General features: G+C 44.4%; 1 protein-coding gene across 1 annotated transcript in view; it reads right to left on the bottom strand.

Moving 5' to 3' along the window:
• Positions 1–7,691: 7,691 nt before the first annotated feature.
• Positions 7,692–24,486, bottom strand: part of LOC115167580 (synaptotagmin-7) — a 116,708-nt gene continuing 99,913 nt past the window's right edge. Inside the window, exons 7-12 of the mRNA XM_029722153.1 lie at positions 20,118–20,226; positions 14,374–14,638; positions 13,885–14,054; positions 13,591–13,705; positions 13,153–13,352; positions 7,692–12,311 (exon numbers count right to left, since the gene is read on the bottom strand). Coding sequence (XP_029578013.1) covers positions 12,207–12,311; positions 13,153–13,352; positions 13,591–13,705; positions 13,885–14,054; positions 14,374–14,638; positions 20,118–20,226 — 964 coding nt within the window. The 3' untranslated portion in view covers positions 7,692–12,206. The remainder of the gene's footprint in view (positions 12,312–13,152; positions 13,353–13,590; positions 13,706–13,884; positions 14,055–14,373; positions 14,639–20,117; positions 20,227–24,486) is intronic.

Here is a 24,486-nt window from a genome sequence, read left to right on the forward strand (position 1 = left end):
TACACATTTCTGTGCATCCTTGACAATGGCTAATCAATATCCTTAAATAGCACACTTTTTATCCCCCCCGCGAACCACATCATTTATCTAATTTGTGGTACCAATGCGAGGGGCAATTGCAGGGAAAACGGTGTCGCTGTAGTCTAGTGTGTGTGTTGCGGGAATAATGACAAGCGAATCTGGGGAGCTTTGTGTTTACATTGCCCTAAAAAAAGGGAGCCGGACCTTGGAATTCATGCGAACCGAACTCAGACTACCTCTCGTTATGGTCTAAATTCGCTTCGGGGGCTCTATCTTTGAGTGGTCTGAGTTCCTTTGGGGTTTTCAGACAATCACACTGCACTAAAAACTAAGCGACAAAAAATAGTCTGAAATGGACCAAGTGTGAAAACACCCTCAGAGAATGCTCATCATAATTTACCTCCTTGACAAGGACAATTCCTACAGCTACATGCATATTTCTATCACCGGCCTTATTCATAAGACCTTCAACACAAAGTCAAAATAATGACTGTAGTACACGGATGTGTGAGTTAACTATACTGAACAAAAATATAAACGCAACATGTAAAGTGATGGTTTCATGAGCTGAAATAAAAGATCCCAGAAATGTTCCATACGCACAAAAAAGCTAATTTCTCTGAAATGTTGTGCACAAATTTGTTTACATCCTTGTTGGTGAGCATTTCGCCCACGGTGCTCATGTTTATTTCTAGTGAAAACGACCCAGGTGCTTGGGTGGGTTACAGTGTCAATGCATGGACACCAGGGGGAAGCAAAACTACGGGTTCATTCCCTTTTTGCACCTCAACTGCACATCACTGCTAATCACAGGTTTAACGTAACATACTGGGAATGCAGATTCAAAAACATGAAGCTCAATACTCACTCTTAAGTGCAGAGATGCATGCACCAAAACAGTTAATATAGCTAAGCTTATTGCGGGTTGCCCTGGTAAGCTATGGACAATCATCACTGTCCTTGATGTCTGTAATTAGCTTTCAGCTCAGTTACTCAGGCTAAGATGATTCATAATGTAGCTAGATATCTGCATGAAATTAATAGGTAAGGCTCTCCTTTCACCATGAATGAGTAAACGTATGAAGACCTGGCTATAATGAAAAGTGTATCAGGTGTGTGAGTGGGTGCACCTGCTGTGCATAATGTTTGTGCGAGTGTGTGTGTATGTTTGCACTGTGTGTGTTTGTAGGGCTGCATGCTGGTGAGTAGGAGTTTGTGAGTGTGTCAGAGTGTCAAATAGTATCAGTACTTAAATTGCAGATTCTATTTGCCCTGAAGCACATAAACAGTGTTTCTTTCTCCCTCTCCCCCTGCTACAACAGTAACTTGTGTTGAGAGTTTCTCTGTTATCATATAATCTCAGTGGAATGTTCTGAGACCAGCAGGTAGGTGCCCTTTGGCCAGGGGGTGTGCAGATAATTAGAACAGAAATGAGACAAGCCTTCTCTCTGCCTTGTTCTACCCGCAAGTCACCAGAACCATTGTGCTGGACACTCAGGCGATTACAGAAGACATTTATGATTTAAAAGATGATGTCCATCACCTGAGGGAACAGTCTCAGCTCACCATCACAGACACAATATGCACTTCAGTAGTCTTCAATAGTCTGTACCAAGGCTACTTCCTCATTTGGCAATAAAATAATAAAACCACTTGGCATAAATCTTCTGCGTTAAAGTGGTGATTTGCACACAATTGGTCATAGATTAAATTGCCACACAAAATGATTTTAGGTACAGCTCCTGCATGGACAGGGTGAGGTGGAGATGCTGGGTGTAATTTTACGTACAGCTCCTGCATGGACAGGGTGAGGTGGAGATGCTGGGTGTAATTTTACGTACAGCTCCTGCATGGACAGGGTGAGGTGGAGATGCTGGGTGTAATTTTACGTACAGCTCCTGCATGGACAGGGTGAGGTGGAGATGCTGGGTGTGTGTCTTTAAATAGCACACTGTGATGTCAGCAGAGTCCCCCTCTGTGTCATCTCTGTGTCATCTCTGTGACTTTGCTGCCGTCTGTTCCACTTCATAGACTTGGTCTGGACACATCTTCTGACCTCTGTCTGTCTGTCCTTTTTTATATCTGTCTCTGTCGGTGTTCGGCTATTTACCTGACTGACGGTCAGTCTGTCTGTATATCTTTGTGTTCGGCCGCTCATCCGGGTGTCGTTATTTCCAACACCACTATTGTCAAAGATGTATTGGCCTGTGTCAAGTTTGTATCTTCATATTTCTTCAATTGATTCCTTTATCATCTTACTTCTTAATTGTTTGTCTTGATTAGGTTATAATGGGAAAGAATTAGAAACCTGCTGAGAAACAGTTGTCTGATGTGGATGTTCAGAGCGCACATTCTGTAGGACGTGTATCTGAACATCTCGTTTCCTGTACTGCATGTTCTGTAGGAGCGTCTGTACATGTGTATCTGAACATATCGTTTCCTGTACTGCATGTTCTGTAGGAGCATCTGTACATGTGTATCTGAACATATCGTTTCCTGTACTGCATGTTCTGTAGGAGCGTCTGTACATGTGTATCTGAACATATCGTTTCCTGTACTGCATGTTCTGTAGGAGCGTCTGTACATGTGTATCTGAACATATCGTTTCCTGTACTGCATGTTCTGTAGGAGCGTCTGTACATGTGTATCTGAACATATCGTTTCCTGTACTGCATGTTCTGTAGGAGCGTCTGTACATGTGTATCTGAACATATCGTTTCCTGTACTGCATGTTCTGTAGGAGCGTCTGTACATGTGTATCTGAACATATCGTTTCCTGTACTGCATGTTCTGTAGGAGCGTCTTTACATGTGTATCTGAACATATCGTTTCCTGTACTGCATGTTCTGTAGGAGCGTCTGTACATGTGTATCTGAACATATCGTTTCCTGTACTGCATGAAATAAACTTAGATCATGTGGGTGTGACTTTAATCAAACACAAACTCAATCTGCACTTTCCTTTGCTCACATGTCAATGGTCCTGTTTCCTTTTCCTCACATGACGATGGTCCCATGTGGCTCAGTTGGTAGAGCATAGTGCTTTTAACGGTGGGGTTTTGGGTTCGATTCCCATGGGGGACCATTACCAAAATGTACTCACTCACTCTGGATAAGTCGCTCTGGATAAGAGCATCTACTAAATTACTATATTGTAATGTATCCCTGTTCTCTCACTATTAAATGATACGCCGCACCTGTGAATTCTGCATATTAGTCTTTCATGTGCTGCACAGTTCATGTTTTTCCATTCCCGTTAAGCTTGTTTGGAGTGTGGATCTGTCTGTCGCCCACAGCCGCCCACTCTCCCCATCTCCAGGCCGACGTGTTCCTGTCTTCTTCTAGCGCTGTGTCTCTGTGTCGTGACAGCTCTCAGTTTTATCCTCCGCTCTACACTACCGCCAATCTCTGCTCCTCTGGAATTAAAATTGTACCCCTCTCTCTTTATTCACTGTCTCTCTCCCTCCTCCTCAACATGTCTTCTCATTCTCTCTGTACTTGAGAGAAGCCTGCAGGAAGGGAGCTGTACAACAGAGAGAAAATACTGTAGTAGTTTCACTATTCTACTACTAATAACCTGTATTCAGGGCCAATTTTCTTGCAAGGTCATGTGGTCAGGAAAAACTTCTGTTGTGCACAGGTTTAGAATACTTAACACAAACATGCACACATCCCCTCTCCTTCATGCTCAGAGTTAACAGGGTTTCTGCAGTTGACTCAAAAATAACCACATGTCAAAGATCAATAGTTGAAATTAACTATTGAAAATAAAATGTATTAAAAAGAAGCCCAAAGGAGGGAGTAGGGATGTATGTAGGAAGTGGATTTGTAAAATACTGAAGATCTATTCTGTTCTTGTGTTCTGGTTGTAACTACAGTGTGTGAGCATTAGGAATGAACTGTGTGGGAAGCAATGTGTATGGGTTGTGGTGTTTTTTAAACACTTGAGAAAAGGACAAAATAATACAACTGTGTGTAAACCAGCACTTAGAAACCCCATTTCCAGCCTGTCAAAAATAGTCAAAACATACGTATGGTCTCGTTACTTTGGTCTGAGTCCAAATTGAGCTAGCTCTATCTGCTCATTAGATTAGCTACCAACTTCTGCAATGCATACAGTGCCTTGTGAAAGTATTCACCCCCTTGGCATTTTTCCTATTTTGTTGCCTTACAACCTGGAATTAAAATATATTTTTGGGGGGTTTGAATAATTTTATTTACACAACACGCCTACCACTTTGAAGATGCAAAATATTTTTCTTTGTGAAACAAACAAGAAATAAGACAAAAAAAAAAATGGAAAACTTGAGTGTGCATAACTATTCACCCCCCCAAAGTCAGTACTTTGTAGAGCCACCTTTTGCAGCAATTACAGCTGCAAGTCTCTTGGGATATGTCTCCATAAGCTTGGCACATCTAGCCACTGGGACTTTTGCCCATTCTTCAAGACAAAACTGCTCCAGCTCCTTCAAGTTGGATGGGTTCCTGCTGGTGTACAGCAGTCTTTAAGTCATACCACAGATTCTCAATTGGATTGAGGTCTGGGCTTTGACTAGGCCATTCCAAGACTTTTAAATGTTTCCCCTTAAACCACTCAAGTGTTGCTTTAGCAGTATGCTTAGGGTCATTGTCCTGCTGGAAGGTGAACCTCCGCCCCAGTCTAAAATCTCTGGAAGACTGAAACAGGTTTCCCTCAAGAATTTCCCTGTATTTAGCGCCATACATCATTCCTTCAATTCTGACCAGTTTCCCAGTCCCTACCGATGAAAAGGCATGCTGCCACCACCATGCTTCACTGTGGGGATGTTGTTCTCGGGTGTGATGAGAGGTGTTGGGTTTGTGCCAGACATAACGTTTTCCTTGATCGCCAAAAAGCTCAATTTTAGTTTCAACTGACCAGAGTACCTTCTTCCATTTGTTTGGAGTGTCTCCCACATTACTTTTGTGAACACCAAATGTATTTGCTTATTTTTTTTCTTTAAGCAATGGCTTTTTTTCTGGCCAATCTTCCGTAAAGCCCAGCTCTGTGGAGTGTATGGCTTAAAGTGGTCCTATGGACAGATACTCCAATCTTCGCTCTGGAGCTTTGCAGCTCCTTCAGGTCTCTTTGTTGCCTCTGATTAATGCCCTCCTTGCCTGGTCCGTGAGTTTTGGTGGGTGGCCCTCTATTGGCAGGTTTGTTGTGGTGCCATATTCTTTCAATTTTTTAATAATTGATTTAATGGTGCTCTGTGGGATGTTCAAAGTTTCTGATATTTTTTATAACCCAACCCTGATCTGTACTTCTCCACAACTTTGTCCCTGACCTGTTTGGAGAGCTCCTTGGTCTTCATGGTGCCGCTTGCTTGGTGGTGCCTCTTGCTTAGTGGTGTTGCAGACTCCGGGGCCTTTCAGAACAGGTGTATACAGTTGAAGTCAGAAGTTTACATACACCTTAGCCAAATACATTTAAACTCAGTTTTTCACAATTCCTAACATTTAATCCTAGTAAAAATTCCCTGTCATAGGTCAGTTAGGATCACCACTTTATTTTAAGAATGTGAAATGTCAGAATAATAGTAGAGAGAATGATTTATTTACGCTTTTATTTCTTTCATCACATTCCCAGTGGGTCAGAAGTTTATATATACTCAATTAGTATTAGGTAGCATTGCCTTTAAATTGTTTAACTTGGGTCAAACATTTCAGGTAGCCTTCCACAAGCTTCCCGCAATAAGTTGGGTAAATTTTGGCCCATTCCTCCTGAATCACCAGCTGGTGTAACTGAGTCAAGTTTATAGGCCTCCATGATTTTTCAGTTCTGCCCACACATTTTCTATGGGATTGAGGTCAGGGCTTTGTGATGGCCACTCCAAAACCTTGACTTTGTTGTCCTTAAGCCATTTTGCCACAACTTTGGAAGTATGCTTGTGGTCATTGTCCATTTGGAAGACCCATTTGCAACCAAGCTTTAACTTCCTGACTAATTTCTTGAGATGTTGCTTCAATATATCCACATCATTTTCCGCCCTCATCAATTTTGTGAAGTGCACCAGTCCCTCCTGCAACAAAGCACCCCCACAACATGATGCTGCAACCCCCGTGCTTCACGTTTGGGATGGTGTTCTTTGGCTTGCAAGCGTCCCTCTTTTTCCTCCAAACATAACGATGGTCATTATGGCCAAACAGTTCTCTTTTTGTTTCATCAGACCAGAGGACATTTCTCCAAAAAGTACGATCTTTGTCCCCATGTGCAGTTGCAAACCATAGTCTGGCTTTTAAATGGCGGTTTTGGAGCAGTGGCTTCTTCCTTGCTGAGCGGCCTTTCAGGTTATGTCGATATAGGACTCGTTTGACTGTGGATATAGATACTTTTGTACCTGTTTCCTCCAGCATCTTCACAAGGTCGTTTGCTGTTGTTCTGGGATTGATTTGCACCTTTCGCACCATAGTACGTTCATCTCTAGGAGACAAAATGCGTCTCCTTCCTGAGCGGTATGACGGCTGCGTGGTCCCATGGTGTTTATACTTGCATACTATTGTTTGTACAGATGAACGTGGTACCTTCAGGCGTTTGGAAATTGCTCCCAAGGATGAAGCAGACTTGTGGAGGTCTACAATTTTTTTTCTGTGGTCTTGGCTGATTTCTTTTGATTTTTCCATGATGTCAAGCAAAGAGGCACTGAGTTTGAAAGTAGGCCTTGAAACACATCCACAGGTACACCTCCAATTGACTCGAATGATATCAATTAGCCCATCAGAAGCTTCTAAAGCCATGACATCATTTTCTGGAATTTTCCAAGCTGTTTAAAAGTAGTCAACTTAGTGTATGTAAACTTCTGACCCACTGGAATTGTGATACAGTGAATTATAAGTGAAATAATCTGTCTGTAAACAATTGTTGGAAAAATTACTTGTGTCATGCACAAAGATGTCCTAACCGACTTGCCAAAACTATAGTTTGTTAACAAGAAATTTGTGTAGTGGTTTAAAAACAAGTTTTAATGACACCAACCTAAGTGTATGTAAACTTCCAACTTCAACTGTATATACTGAGATCATGTGACAGATCATGTGACACTGAGATTGCACACAGGTGGACTTTATTTAATTAATTATGTGACTTCTGAAGGTAATTGGTTGCACCAGATCTTATTAGGGGCTTCATAGCAAATTCCGTTTAGAATTTGTAGCATTTTTTTAAACAAGCAATTTTTTTCATTTCACTTCACCAATTTGGACTATTTTGTATATGTCCATTACATGAAATCCAAATAAAAATCAATTTAAATTCCAGGTTGTAATGCAACAAAATAGGAAAAACGCCAAGGGGGTGAATACTTTTGCAAGGCACTGTAGCTGTGAAAATATGAAAGTAAACAACATCTAATTAAAGGAATCAATGCAGCTTGGTTTGACAGAAAACCAGTGTATGTACAGTATATTATTCCTCTATGAACTGAATTTGATGTTTAAGTTGAAGGCCAGATTTGAAGGCGAGGTTCAGACTTGATTCTTCACAACAGTGTTTTTACTGCAACAGAACTACTGTTTCAACTAGTACTAGCCAGTGGGAACAGTTGTAAACCTTACTAAGTTCCTCTGATGGAAATCAAATAGGGAGAGAAAGCCATAAGCCACTATGAAATACCACAGTAAATCGGCTTTAGAAAAACAACAAAAACTATTTTAGAAGTTTCTTCTTTTTATGTACACATTTCTATATTTATACACTGTACAGATTTCAAAAAATAAATGGTTGATATATAAGATTGTGCATCCCACAGATGTGTGACTAAAGAGAGAACAGAAGAGAGCGAGAGATGGGACAAGGGGATGTCAAGGACATACAGATATCAACATCCCCAATGAAAACGGATGAGTTTTTACATACACAATTTTCATTTATCCTTTATACAATGTCACAAAATCCTGGCTTGTTTAGGCCAATCCTCCTCGTATCTCCACCAATATCTGTGTAGAGAGCCCTAATCAGACATTTAGGGTGATTTCAATCTGAGTGAACACTGATCAGTTTTCAGATTTATTTAGATCTGTATTTGGAATTGCTACTGGGCTTTTCGAGGGCCAAGGAAGGACTCTACTAACAATCCCAGCTCAATGCCTCAGAGGCAAATTGACCATACCTGGCTTCTGGACCTATTTTCAGTTCAGGTAAATCAAGTCAAACAAATAATTAATTTTCACCTGTATCGTGCCATTTTATCTGTGTTTCCTATTCTGGCTGATCTTTTCAATTTAATGCTGCGTCTGCATACGTAATGATGTATCGTTTGCTTGTGTGCTCAGTATGAGGCAGGGAGGTGACTCTGTTCCCAGTTATTTTAGGAGCAGGTAGGTGCTCTGCTATGTTCTGCTCTGCCTGGAGATTGCAGTGATGCAAATGAGGTGATGATCATTGTCTGTCTCACCTTTTCTCTGTGACACTTGGGGAGTGAGAGCATATGGAGGAGAGGGGGAGGGGTGTTGTTTAAGAGCACCTTGTGCCAAAAAGCATGTGTGTCACAGTGGGGTTTTAAAGTACGTCAGCACTGACGTCTGGAGAAATTGCGTGTCTTAGTCTGAGTGTGTTGGGCCAGACCTAGAGCGGAGGGACAGTGTGTTGGACCAGACCTAGAGCGGAGGGACAGTGTGTTGGGCCAGACCTAGAGCGGAGGGACAGTGTGTTGGGCCAGACCTAGAGCGGAGGGACAGTGTGTTGGGCCAGACCTAGAGCGGAGGGACAGTGTGTTGGGCCAGACCTAGAGCGGAGGGACAGTGTGTTGGACCAGACCTAGAGCGGAGGGACAGTGTGTTGGACCAGACCTAGAGCGGAGGGACAGTGTGTTGGGCCAGACCTAGAGCGGAGGGACAGTGTGTTGGGCCAGACCTAGAGCGGAGGGACAGTGTGTTGGGCCAGACCTAGAGCGGAGGGACAGTGTGTTGGGCCAGACCTAGAGCGGAGGGACAGTGTGTTGGGCCAGACCTAGAGCGGAGGGACAGTGTGTTGGGCCAGACCTAGAGCGGAGGGACAGCGTGTTGGGCCAGACCAGGAGCGGAGGGACAGTGTGTTGGGCCAGACCTAGAGTGGAGGGACAGCGTGTTGTGGTTCTGTAAGCCACCTATTAAATGATAAACCAGAACACAAGGCCCCTGATGCACACAGGCCTGAGTGAACAGTCCCTCTGCGCAACAGAAGAGGGCTAGAATAGAATATGCTGTATGTGGTATTGTCAGATGTAATGAGCTCCCCTCTCCCTTCTCTTTCCTTCTCTCTTCACTCAGACTCTCGAACATGTCTATGGCCCCCTCCCCAACCAACCCATAAAACCCCAACAAATAGAAAGTAGACACATGCCCTTTGTCACGTTCCAACATCCCAGTAATCATTAGCGTCTCCTCCTTAGCGATCAGCGGCAACATAAATAATTAACTGAACATCTAAATGACTTTATACAGAATAAAAACAGCCAAAAAAACAGATTCCATATTAAGAAAATGAAAATGGCAAAAGTGAACACCGAGCACACATACATACACGGTAAATACAAATAGTCAGATGTTGACACACTCATACACATTGCAAACACACACACACACATTCAGTAGACACAAATAAACAGTCAAATGTAAACAGAAAATAGGTTTAGTTGATATTATTACTCTTGTAGCTATCCTTCAGCCCATTGTGTGATGAGAGAGAGACTTAAGCTTGGAACAGGTCACACCAGGATGACATCAGGAGCAGTACAGAGCAGAGGGGGTCTGGCCAGTAATGGAACAGCCTGGTCCTGAAGCAGGACAGAACAGAGGGTGTTTGGTCCGTAACAGCCCTGGTCCGGAAGACCCACTAACACCCTAACTATCTAACATCTGGAGCAGGACAGAGCAGAGGGGGTCAGGCCAGTAATGGAACAGCCTGGTCCTGAAGCAGGACAGAACAGAGGGTGTTTGGTCCGTAACAGCCCTGGTCCGGAAGACCCACTAACACCCTAACTATCTAACATCTGGAGCAGGACAGAGCAGAGGGGGTTTGGTCTGTAATGAGACAGCCCTGGTCCGGAAGACCCACTAACACCCTAACTATCTAACATCTGGAGCAGGACAGAGCAGAGGGGGTTTGGTCTGTAATGAGACAGCCCTGGTCCTGAAGACCCACTAACACCCTAACTATCTAACATCTGGAGCAGGACAGAGCAGAGGGGGTTTGGTCTGTAATGAGACAGCCCTGGTCCGGAAGACCCACTAACACCCTAACTATCTAACATCTGGAGCAGGACAGAGCAGAGGGGGTTTGGTCTGTAATGAGACAGCCCTGGTCCTGAAGACCCACTAACACCCTAACTATCTAACATCTGGAGCAGGACAGAGCAGAGGGGGTATGGGCAGTAATAGAACAGCCTTCCACTAAGACCCTAAACATTTATCTACTAACATTCTTATAACAATGTGTTCTGTAACATGCACACTAATGAATAAGATGTTGACTAAATGACTTACAGTCTAAGTGACTTAACAGACACATTCCAACAGACAGGCAGAATTACACAAAATGACTGACAGATACAAACAGGTAACGTTACCAACCTTGATGGGGACAAGATCATTTGGCTTAGTGCTCCATTAGAAACAAATCTGACTTGGTTGGGAGAGGGGCATTTATTTATGGTTATCTGCAGTGGATGATGCAATTGAGAGAAAGCAGCTCAGATGAAGACTGGTGGTTCATGTCAAGTTCCTCCTCTGCTTACCGTTTCACACCAGGCAGCAGACACTACCCTACAGGCTGTACCCCTCTCTCTCTGTCACTGCTTAGCTGCTGTGACCTCTCCAAGTCTTCAAACATATCCAGTAGAATACTGATGATTATTACTGTCATCATTATTATCAGTAATATTGTCATCATTTTTATCAGTAATATTGTCATCATTATTATCAGTAATATTGTCATCATTATTATCAGTAATATTGTCATCATTATTATCAGTAATATTGTCGTTATTCATTTGATAGCAGTGCAAGCCCAATACTTTCACACACTTGCACTCACATTCACACTCTAACTTTCGCTGACACGCACGCACGCACGCACCCACACACACATACACAGAGAATACGACAGAATAATAGCTGTCTTTTTGCTTCTATTTACTGTCTCTGGAAGAACATTTTGATTGGTCTCTTTAGGCTTTTTTAAAACAAAAAACAAAACACAACATTGATGACTTGACTCTTTTTCTGTCATAATTCATTTTTTTTCTCTCCAGAAAATAGGAACGTCTTTTTACATTTCCCCCATGGACCAGTGTAAATGATCAGTCATTTTCTCCTTTTATGATCTAGAACTTCATTTAGAGTTACAGCACATCACCCACAGCACGCACAGACAACAAGGGGGTCCAGCCAGGGAAGAATCACTACAGTGGTGCCAGAGAAAGAGATCAGAGATGATGAATGGGGTGGAGTGACAGTGTCACGTCTAATTCCATTATCATCCAGACAGTCCGTCCCTCTTCTATTCCAATGGTTTACCTCTCTCTCTCTATCAATCCTTCCTGTTGTATTCTCTGTGTGTTTGCAGAAGGGAACGGACCAAAGGGTCAACATGGGAAGCAAAAAAAATAAAAAATGAACAGCCAACCAGATTGCTTCTGACGACAGAGAGAGCAGTGATTAGGGAGAGAAGACGCCTCCCCTCACTGCCACAGGAGAACGATGGAGAGACACAGGATGAATGGTGGAACTGGATTCCTTGTAGGTCAGTCTGTCACACAGTCACAGATATAATGTTTCCTGAAAGACAGGCCCTTCACCAGCTCCTTACGCAGGATTGTTATATGGTCTATTTGAACCTGTTTTTGTTGGTGGCTGAGGCTCACCCTAGGGCTGGCAGAGTGTACTGCTCCAGAGTAAAACAGAGTAAAGGTGGACCAAGGAGAAAAAACAATGGTTGAGAGGAAAGTATGACTTAAAAGCAACAAGACTCAGAAAGGACCGGGCTTATCAGAGGGGAGTAGAGGAAGGAGAAGTTCATTAGGGATCTGAGAGAGGACAGGCAGGAGGAGAGGGTGGATGCGTTGGGTGGATGCGTTGGATGGCTATTTGTACCCATGTTCTGCAGCGAGTCAGCCTTGTGCATAACGATAGGGTGGGAGAGCAGGGCAGGGGACTGGGATGGTCTGGGTGGATGTGACTGGACCTACAGTATCAGGCCTTGAGGGCATGCCACTGCTGCACGGCATTACGAGGTTTACCCATCATGTCCTTCCAGTGCTTCACCTCCGCCGGACCACTCTTCCACGAGAGATAGATCTGAGAGAGAGGGAGAGAGGGAGGGTGGGAAGAAAGAGAGGAAGAGAAGGGGAGAGGGGAGGAGGGCAGGGTGAGAGAGAGCGATGGAGTGAAAAAGAGCGAGGGGGGTGAGATGGATGATGTAAGCAGGATATCTGACGTCACAGAGATCGATATTACTCATACTCAAACATGGCAAAACAGAGAGAGGTAAACTAAACTCTCTGAAGTCTGGAGTGTCCCTGCTGTCACCATAAAGCTTGCCAGTCACCCTAATCTGAACTTAATTCATATCGGAAGCTGAGGAGAGTCATTAAGATGAAACAGCTGTTTTTCTCTCATCAATTTTCAGAGCAGGGGAAACAGGGGGAAAGATGTGTGTGAGAATGAGACTTATGTTTAGACAGAGAGATGGAGGCTCCCAAGCAAGCCGCAGCTGTGTTTTACTGGTGGTGATTAGACTGTGGGTGAAAGGGCCAGCGCCTGTGATGAGCCGAGCTTGGTTTACTGAGGGGTCACTATCAGACAGGCTTCCATAGTAAGGAAGCCTGTATGAGGGTAACAGTGTGTCAGAAAATCAATGGGATAGTGCCTCTGTGTGCCACAAACAAACCACACAATCAATGAATATCAATCTCACTGTGTCAGTATGTAAGAGCAATCTTGAGACAGTGACTGTTAATGTGTCGTTGTGTTAGTGTGTGTGAGCGCAGGCTCATTGTGTGTGTGTGTGTGTTATGTGTGCATGTATGTGTGCGTGTGCATGTGTGTGCGTGTGTGTGTCTCAGTATGTGCCAGCAGGGGTCAGTGTGGACTGGTGATGTACGTGGCTGGTGGTCTGGGTGTTACGAGGGGGCGGTACCTTGCCGATGACGTCGTTGCGGCTGAGCTTGTCCTTGTCCATGACGGTGATGATGATGGTGGTCTCTCGGAGCACGTGGGCGGGGACGTCAAAAGGGAAGGACTCGTTGAACACGGGGTTCAGACAGCACTTCATTGTCACCGTCTTCTTCTTCTCCACACGCTTGTCCTTGTGCATCAGCCACAGCTTCACATAGGGATCTGATGGGGGAGACACATCACTTAAACACAGAGGCTTCATCCCAAATGGCACCCTAATCCCTATACAGTACACTTATTTTGACCAGGGCTCATAGAAAGTAGTGCACTATATAGGGAATAGGGTGTCATTTTGGATGCTGTATGGATGGAGAGATACTGAAACCACATTGACACATGTTAAGGTAGACAGACTGTAGCACAGGAAATAGGTGATGACAGAGTACTGTATGTACTGTACCGGAGGTGCCTCCAATGTCCATGGCTTTGAGGTTGCGGGCTTTGATGATGGTCACAGTGATGGTGTTGGCTTGAGGGTTGTAGCACAGTGACACCAGCAGGTCTCCTCGACTCCCCTGAGAAACACAATGACATCACCACTCACCAACCCTCTCTCCCTCCATCTCCTCTACCCCCTTCTGTCTTCCCATCATCCCTCCTTCTCCTTGTTCCCTCTCTCCTACCCTCCCCCCTCATCTCCCCTCCTCCCCTGTCCCTCTGCAACTGTCCTAGTCTGTGTGTGTACTTTACTCACGCTGCCGTCGCTGCAGGGCTTCAGCTCCTTCCAGTAGGTCTGCTGGTTGCCCAGGTCCACCTTGTTAAGGGGGATGGACACCTCCCCGATGGGGTCGTTCCTGCTGAAGCGATCGTAATCCAGCACCTGCATATAGAGGGTCCTCTGGATCACCTTCTCATATGGGAACCCTGGGGGGAACAGACAGATACATATACAGACAGATAAGAGGCTGATATGTGCTGGACAGAGATTTAGGGAGTACTCTTTCAGACTTTATACAGGATAACCAATAGCCATAAGTCTAGTTATGTGTATAGTTCTAAGACCAGATGTGTGTTTTTTATAATGTGCAGTAGTTGCCATTGTATCCCAAATGGCATCCTATTCCCTATATAGTGCACTACTTTTGACCAGGGCCATAGGGCTGTGGACAAAAGTAGTGCACTATATACGGAATAGGGCACCATTAGGTACACAACCTTATGTGCAGGGTGATTTCACACTGACCTTCAAACAGGAAGGTCTCGTTCCAGCGAGGGTTGAGGTTCTTCCTCTTGACCTTGGTCTCCAGCTTGTGCTTCTTGTCAGGCAGCAGGTAGAGTTTGACGAAGGGGTCTGAGGTGCCAGAGAAGTCCTTGGCGGGGAGCTCCTGGCCCGTAAGGATCTTGACAGTCAGGGTGGAGTCCTGGAAGCTGTAGCCCACACTGAACTGAATCCGGCCCAGCTTCTCAACCACAGGCCCTTCTGTGTCCTCTTCTGAGCCCGGAGAGAGCTGGGAGAGATCACCAGCAGAGCACTTTAATATTTATCCAATCTATACGATGGTAGAATCGCAATTGCATACTCCTTGCATCCTCTCTCCTTGACTCCTTCTCAAAAACCATTGGAGGAGAAGGTCAGAGGGGAGGGACCTCTGGCACTCTCATTCAATGGGCTTTGAGAAGGAGGCGAGGAGAAAAGAGAGAGGACGCGAGGAGTATGCAATTGAGATTCTCCCTATGTACACTCAACAACCCTCATCCCACTACCCCCACCCTTTCCCAGCATGGAACACACAGATGAAACACTCAGGGACATGGACACCCAAGGTGAACAAGGAGCTTTATTTCTCATCCACAAGGGGGCAGCCAAACAGCACTGGAACTCACGTGCCATCATGCTAGCCTAACGTTCAGATAATGTTATGTCATATGTCTGGGCTTTACTGAGCGATAAGGGAGGGAGCGATGGAGGAGAAGGCATATCTGGAGATGAGAGGCAGGAGATATTCTGTGAGTAGAGAGACCCCCTGCCTAACTGGAGCTGGGCCCCGAGGGAGGGAAGGAAATGCAGTTAAAAGGCTGCTATCTGATAGAGAGGGACCAGAGGCTTGGCCCAAGATGCAGTTCCTGGAATTTAATCTCACATTCTGTATTCTCTCCCACACATCTCGCTGTTGCTCTGCCTCCCGTTCTAAATCTGATCATCTCTCCTCCTTCACTCTCTAGGTGTCTGATGTCTGTCTGTCTGTCTGTCTGTCTGTCTTTCAAACACACACATGCGCACACAGACATACTTACATGGACGCATGCATGCACACATCGTCTTTCAGACAGCTCTCCTGAAATCTTCCCCACCTACAGTTGTCAACATATTTCAGGGTCAATCTGTTTTTTTCATTATTTTTATTCTCTTGTACTTGTTGCCCAATCGCTTCGCCTGAAACCCACATAGATACAGAACCTCCACAAAATACAACCACATACTGAGCCCACCTACACATCTCTCCACCCCCAGACCATGTGAGTGTCAGAACACTAGGTTAATCATATTATTAACATAATATGTTCACACACCACACCAACCAGCACAAAAACATCCTGTGGCGTACTGCATTAGCATCGAATAGCCCCCGCAATATGCAACTTTTCAGGGAAGTCAGGAACCAATATACACAGTCAGTTAGAAAAGTTAAGGCTAACTTTTTCAAACAGAAATTTGCATCCTGTAGCACTAATTCCAAAAAGTTTTGGGACACTGTAAAGTCCATGGAGAATAAGAGCACCTCCTCCCAGCTGCCCACTGCACTGAGGCTAGGAAACACTGTCACCACCGATAAATCTGCGTTAATCAATCATTTCAATAAGCATTTTTCTAAGGTTAGTCATGCTTTCCACCTGGCTACCCCTACCCCGGCCAACAGCTCTGCACCCCCCGCAGAAACTTGGCCAAGTCACCCCCGCTTCTCCTTCACCCAAATCCAGACAGCTGATGTTCTGAAAGAGCTGCAAAATCAGGATCCCTACGAATCAGCTGGGCTAGACAATCTGGACAATCTCTTTCTAAAATTATTTGCCAAAAGTGTTGCAACCCCTATTACTAGCCTGTTCAACCTCTCTTTTGTATCGTCTGAGATCCCCAAAGATTGGAAAGCTGCCGCGGTCATCCCCCTCTTCAAATGGGGAGACACTCTAGACCCAAACTGTTATAGACCTATATCCATCCTGCCCTGCCTTTCTAAAATCTTTGAAAGCCAAGTTAACAAACAGATCACCTCAGCCATGCTCAAGGTCCTAAACGATATCATAACCTCCATAGATAAAAGACAGTACTGTGCAGCCATCTTCATCGACCTGGCCAAGGCTTTCGACTCCGTCAATCACCGCATTCTTATCGGCAGACTCAATAGCCTTGGCTTCTCAAATGACTGCCTCACCTGGTTCACCAACTACTTCTCAGATAGAGTTCAGTGTTGTCCGGACCTCTGGCAGTCTCTATGGGTGTGCCACAGGGTTCAATTCTCGGGCCGACTCTTTTCTCTGTATATATCAACGATGTCGCTCTTGCTGCTGGTGATTCTCTGATCCACCTCTACACAGACGACACCATTCTGTATACATCTGGCCCTTCTATGTACACTGTGTTAACAAAACTCCAAACGAGCTTCAATGCCATACAACACTCCTTCCGTTGCCTCCAACTGCTTTTAAATGCTAGTAAAACCAAATGCATGCTCTTCAACCGATTGCTGCCCGCACCCGCCCACCCGACTAGCATCCTACTCTGGACTAGAGGTCGACCGATTACGATTTTTCAACGCCGATACCGATACCGATTATTGGAGGGCCAAAAACCGCCGATACCGATTAATCGGCCAACTTTTATGTATATATATATATATTTGTAATAAATGACAATTACAACAATACTGAATGAACAATGAACTCTTATTTGAACTTAATATAATACATCAATAAAATCAATTTAGTCTCAAATAAATAATGAAACATGTTCAATTTGGTTTAAATAATGCAAAAACACAGTGTTGGAGAAGAAAGTAAAAGTGCAATATGTGCCATGTAAAAAAGCTAACGTTTAAGTTCCTTGCTCAGAACATGAGAACATATGAAAGCTGGTGGTTCCTTTTAACATGAGTCTTCAATATTCCCAGTTAAGAAGTTTTAGGTTGTAGTTATTATAGGAATTATAGGACTATTTCTCTCTATACCATTTGTATTTCATATACCTTTGACTATTGGATGATCTTATAGGCACTTTAGTATTGCCAGTCTAATCTCGGGAGTTGATAGGCTTGAAGTCATAAACAGCGCTGTGCATCCCAGCATTGCTAAGAGCTGCTGTTTGAATGAATGCTTACGAGCCTGCTGGTGCCTACCACCGCTCAGTCAGACTGCTCTATCAAATATCAAATCATATACTTAATTATAATATAATAAACACACAGAAATACGAGCCTTTGGTCATTAATATGGTCAAATCCATAAAGACTCATTTCGAAAACAAAACATTTATTCTTTCAGTGAAATACGGAACCGTTCCGTATTTTATCGAACGGGTGGCAACCCCAAGTCTAAATATTACTGTTACATTACACAACCTTCAATGTTATGCCATAATTATGTAAAATTCTGGCAAATTAATTACAGTCTTTGTTAGGAATAAATGGCCTTTCAACAGTTCGCAACGAGCCAGGCAGCCCAAACTGCTGCATATAGCCTGACTCTGCTTGCACTGAATGCAAAAAAAGTGACACAATTTCCCTAGTTAATATTGCCTGCTAACATGAATTTCTTTTAACTACATATGCAGGTTTAAAAAATATACTTGTGTATTTATTTTAAGAAAGGCATTGATGTTTATGGTTAGGTACATTATTGCAACCATTGTGCTTTTTTCGCTAATGCGCTTTTGTTAAATCATCAAGTTGAAGTAGGCTGTGATTCGATGATAAATTAACAGGCACCACATTGATTATATGCAACGCAGAACAAGTTAGTTAACCTAGCAATATCAACAACCATGTGTAGTTAACTAGTGATTATGTGAAGATTGATTGTTTTTTATAAGATAAGTTTAATGCTAGCTAACAACTTACCTTGGCTCCTTGCTGCCACAAGGTCCTTTTGATGCTGCACTCGCGTAACAGGTGGTCAGCCTGCCACGCAGTCTCCTCGTGGATTGCAATGTAATCGGCCATAATCGGCATCAAAAAAGGCCGATTACCGATTGTTATGCAAACTCGAAATCGGCCCTAATTAATCGGCCATGCCGATTAATCGGTCGACCTCCACTCTGGACGGTTCTGACTTAAAAATGTGGACAACTTCAAATACCTAGGTGTCTGGCTAGACTGTAAACTCTCCTTCCAGACTCACATTAAGCATCTCCAATCCAAAATTAAATCTAGAATCGGCTTCCTATTTTGCAACAAAGCCTCCTTCACTCATGCTGCCAAACATACCCTCGTAAAACTGACTATCCTACCGATCCTTGACTTCGGCGATATCATTTACAAAATAGCCTCCAACACTCTTCTCACCAAATTGGATGAAGTCTATCACAGTGCCATCCGTTTTTGTCACCAAAGCCCCATATACTACCCACCGCTGCGACCTGTATGCTCTCGTTGGCTGGCCCTCGCTACATATTCGTCGCCAAACCCACTGGCTCCAGGTCATCTATAAGTCTTTGCTAGGTAAAGCCCTGCCTTATCTCAGCTCACTGGTCACCATAGCAACACTCACACATAGCACACGCTCCAGCAGGTATATTTCACTGGTCATCCCCAAAGCCAACACCTCTATGGCCGCCTTTCCTTCCAGTTCTCTACTGCCAATGACTGGAACGAATTGCAAAAATCACTGAAGCTGGAGACTTATATCTCCCTAACTAACTTTAAGCATCAGCTGTCAGAGCAGCTTACCGATCACTGTACCTGTACACAGCCCATCTGTAAATAGCACACCCAACTACCTCATCCTCATATTGTTATTTATTTATTTATTGAATGTTTTGCTCTTTTGCACCCCAGTATCTCTACTTGCACATCATCATCTGCACAGCTATCACTCCAGTGTTAATGCTAAATTGAAATTATTTCGGCCTATTTATTGCATTACCTCCCTAATCTTACTACATTTGCACACACTGTACATAGATTTTTCTATTGTGTTATTGACTGTACGTTTGTTTATCCCATGTGTAACTGTGTTGTTGTTTTTGTCACACTGCTTTGCTTTATCTTGGCCAGGTCGCAGTTGTAAATGAGAACTTGTTCTCAACTGGCCTACCTGGTTAAATAAAGGTGAAATAAAAATACATTTAAAAAAAATCTCTTGTGACAGACGAATTGATTCTGGGTACCGGAATTATTCAAACGAACTCAGTTTTATAAACGCATATAAAACTTCTAAACTCCTGCATAGGTAGTATCACAGTACCCCCCCCCCCCCCAAAAAAACAAACCTGTACCTCAGTGATAAAAAAAAGTTATAGATATTAACTAGGCCTAGTAAAGTCTTCGACCCACATAGTGAGAGACCAGAGATGGAAAGAGACCGTGGCCAACTGCAGGTCTGATCCAACTGACAGGTCCTGTTGGCTCCCCCTCAAAGTGAAAGTATCATCATTAAGCATCATCGGGACCTCCATAACGCAGACGTGCAATCCACATAATAACACAGGCCCATCCCCCACCCGCGCCCTGTCCACCCAGCACTCACAGCACTGTGTTCTCAGCGTAATTACCAGCTTTTGCTGAATAAAGCATATTCTACTGAGTTTCTCCTTTGTGATAGCCAAGCTGGGTTGGGAAATGTCATGTAATTAGCATGTTTTGTCATTTAAGACATCTTGCAAATCTAAATGCTGCCACAAGTGGGTGGCTGTGGACAAACCCATAGACACGCAGAGAGGAGTACAGATGAACAATCATTAACACAGACAGGGAGGAAGGGAGCAGGTTTTCTCACCATGTGAATGTCGCTGGTGGTGACAGAGTTGGCCAGGTCTGTGACAGAGGAGTTCCCGAGGCGGCCTACCTCATCTGGGGTCTGGTTCCCAGGTTTACCCAGGCTCCTGCTGGAGGGGGGGGGGGGGGGGGGTCAGAGACACAGTCAGGAAGGACACTGAGAGAGAGGCCAACGGAGCACTAGGAGAATCCTGCTTCTGAAGACAAAGAGCCAGCCTCAGGTCTGTGATGGCTTCCCACCACAGGTGAGGCTGCAAGGTCTTGTGTCAGGGCTGAACTATCCAGAGTCCAGATCTGAATGTGACTGATAATGTCCCCAGACTTGGGAGTAACACGGGAATGTTAGTGACTTACACACACACACACACACACACACACACACACACACACACACACACACACACACACACACACACACACACACACACACACACACACACACACACACACATATACAAACACACACACACACACACACACACACACACACACACACACACACACACACACACACACACACACACACACACACACACACACACACACACACACACACACATGCACACTTAGTTCCAAACCTTAGTCACTACAAGCATGTAGCAGTGTGATATTTGCGAAACAGCCACAAAAATCGACACAATTAATGAACGAAAGAGTAAAAGAGGGAGGACAGGGTGAGGGAGGACTGGGTGTTGGAGACAAAGTGTTCCTAGACAATATGTTGTAACAGTCTGTTGAGAAGAAGACATGCTGAGCTATAGCAGGTGACACAAGTCAAGACACATAGACAGACAACACTAATTACAGGTTAGACACTGGAAAATGACGAGGAAGAAAGAGGAAAAACAGAGTGCTGGTGCACTGTAGAAATGGAGGGAGAGGAAGTGGGATTAGGAATGGGTGCTGTGGGAAAGATGAGTGCAGAAGGAGAAGTAGATTTGAAGATTTATCTCTGCAGAGAAAAGGGGGGATTTGTCTTTGTTAAGACTAGGAGGATTAACAGAATGAACAAAGTGAGGTTCTTGACTCAAATGAACGTGAGACAGAGACAGACACCACAGCATAGTTCAGTTGAAGCTAGAAGAGAAATAGAGGAGATCGGAGAGGATAAGAGGCCTGGAAACAAAAAAACAAGACTTACTTTAGTAAGAGAGCACAATAAGGACTAAAGAATAGAGACGAGAAACGGACTTGACATGGGCATGCAAAATAAGAGGTCGAGTCAGAGAGGGAGGGAGATGGCTGGAGGCAGTACATCAGAAAGGCTGACAGGAAAAAGAAGTAGGCGAGCGAGAGAAAAAGAGAAAAGGAGGGATAAGATGTGATGTGGGAGGGTATAAACATAACACTCACACAACATGTTAACCGCCAAATAGATACAAGGAACTAATCGTTTGGCTGAGTGAGGTTAATCCCAATCCAGAGGGATGTTAGAGGATGCATGTGGGCATGTTAGCCATATGGGTTATCAAGGAGGAGGGAGGATGGTAATTGTGGTTCCTGAAGTATCAGTAATTCTGTGGTTGAGGCTACAGATGTCTGTGTTCCTGGTCGTTTGAGGGGTCAGTCACTGTGGTAGGACCGCAGACATGTCTCTGTCTGGTCGGGCTCTCTCTGTGTGAAGGGTCAGTCCACAAATGCAAATCCAGTATCTGTGGTTGGGTTGGGCTGCCTAACACAAGAGAAAGACTGTAACTCTAGTGCACTGTGTCCTTCCATGAACACTGGCTGGCTGGCTGGATTTCACTTACATATATACAGTACAACAGAGGCATGCAGAGTTTCACTGTGCCATTATACTACAGTTTAGTACAGCGCAAGCAACGGCATGCACATACAAAACAATCTCTCAGCTAGTTTTTGCTGCCTGCATATGAAAATCTAGGGATGACTACGTCCCATGTCTGTCTGTCTGTCTGTCTGTCTGTCTGTCTGTCTGTCTGTCTGTCTGTCTGTCTGTCTGTCTGTCTGTCTGTCTGTCTGTCTGTCTGTCTGTCTGTCCAGTGATCCATTTGTTTTCGCTATAAGGCACTAAATGGATGTTAGACAGGAAGGAGAATGACTAAAGGAATCGGGGTAAATGGTGTAGGTAGAGTTGCAAAATTCGGGTAACTTTTCCAAAATTATCAGGTTTTCTAGAAATCCCTGTTGGAAGATTCCTGTAATAAAGAGGGAATAAGCAGGAAATCTGGTATCGTTTAACCAGGATATCTGGAAAACTTTGGAATTCTGGAAAAGTTACCAGAATTTTACTACTCTACCTACACCACTTACCCCTATTTCTTTAGTCATTCCCCATCCTGTCTAACATCCATTTAATGCCTTGTAGAGCAAACAAATGGATCACTGAACCCTAGGTGTAGGTGATCAGTGAAGTTGAATGAGCAACAAATAAATGACAGAGTTTATCCAATTGGCGAGGATAAGACTGAGTTATCCAGATCAGACAGAACAAAGAGACAGAACGAGACAGACACGGGTTGACACCCAGTCACCGACAGGGACACAGCAGACAGGGACACAGGCAGATAATGGATCACGTATAGAGTAAGGAGTGGGGCATCAGACAGAGAAAGACACATACAATGAATGTAGACAGACAGACAGACAGACAGACAGACAGACAGACAGACAGACAGACAGACAGACAGACAGACAGACAGACAGACAGACAGACAGACAGACAGACAGACAGACAGGTAAGTGCACGTAAAACAGGTCATGTGGATGAGCCTGGTTCCAGAGGGATCTCTTGATTGGCATAACTGTGATTGGAGGGGAAAGCTGTTAGGAGGATTCACACCGTAGACTGCAGGGGAGGGGGTTGAATGAGGGGAGACATAAGATGATGGAAGGGGGAGAGGTCAAAGTGCCAAACATCGCAACAACTGATACACCTTGCTTCGTCTTCCGTTTATCTTATCTTTACTGAATCACGTCAATTTTCTCATATCCAACATCTGCTGTTCTTCCTCTTTACGCCCTCAGTCCTAATCTATCTTTTCCATTTCTCTTTCCTTCCTTAGTCTATGATCTCCCTGTATGCTGATTCATTAAAGGTTTGATCTAACCCAAAGCCTGCTGTCGATGTCTAGAGAGTCGTGTCCCACCCACAGGGAATGACTGTCTCAGTCTGATTCAATCAACTTCCTTCCATCAAAACAAATGACTACGAATAGGCTAACAGGAGGGACTCCACACAAAGCACTCTAACTACATAGAGTTAGGTAAGGTCATCTTCTCTCTTCATCCATATGTTACTGTTAAGGCTAACTGATGAGGCTAACATGAGGCTAACGTGATGCTAACATGTGGCATGGTTGTGTGTGGGCATAGTGAGGGTCATGTCAGTCAGCTTGCAGTGGCATGCAGCTGCCAGAGATGGCTGATGGAGCCTGGACCAACCCATGCTGCTTCCCTTCCCAGATCACCAGCTAAAGAATATGGGCTGCTCTGTTGGCACGGCAACGGCTGGAGAGACAGAAAGCACCTGGGATGGAGGGAGTGAAAGGAGGGTAGGCGTGCGGCGTGGGGGCTTGGCAGGGGGTCACAGAGGGCAGCAAAAAGGCAGCCACATCAACAGCAAGACACAACGGGATTGGAGGACATATGACAGGTGCAGGTGAGTGCCTCCCGGAAAACACACACACTCACACACGCACACACACACACACACACACACACACTAGCGGGGGCATGTGGAAGCAGGCGAGGCCTCTACTTCTCACCATGACCTGTGATAATATCCTTATGGATTGTTACCTGTGCCCAGAGCCTGAGACCAAAGGGAAAAGGGAAAAGGTGGGGACACTCCGCTGCAAGGCTGGAGAGAGCACAAGAAAGAAAAACCTCCTGCCCGCCCGCTCCCAGTACCCTCCCCTTCCCACCTCCCCATGACACCATCCCCATGATTCACTTAAAGACCAATACAAGAGACAAAGACACACACAAACAGACAGACAGACAGGCACATACACACAGCCCTGGATCCACTGCCCTACACTAAAACCTGAGTCAGCATAGCATAATACCCTAGTGTCAATAGAGAATAGTGTAATAGTAACCAAATAATATTGCTAGTTATACCCTAGTATCATACTGTAGTTAGGTGTGAAGGTCACAGACACTCCCTTGAGTGTAATCACTTCTGAAGGTCAAAGATCCTTTGAAATAAACAGACAGACCCTCACTGCTCTGAAGTGAGACCTACTAGTAGTCCAGTGATGTAGTGCTGCCGGAGAGCGAGGGAGCTCCCTCACTTTTTACATTTGAGAATACACAACTCCATTAACTCTAACTCCATTAACTCTATCTAACTCCATTAATATTTGTGGGGAAAAAATCTGAAGATGAATCAATGTCCCGCAAGA

The sequence above is a fragment of the Salmo trutta genome, chromosome 29, assembly GCF_901001165.1.
Source record: "Salmo trutta chromosome 29, fSalTru1.1, whole genome shotgun sequence".
Classification (NCBI taxonomy): domain Eukaryota; kingdom Metazoa; phylum Chordata; class Actinopteri; order Salmoniformes; family Salmonidae; genus Salmo; species Salmo trutta.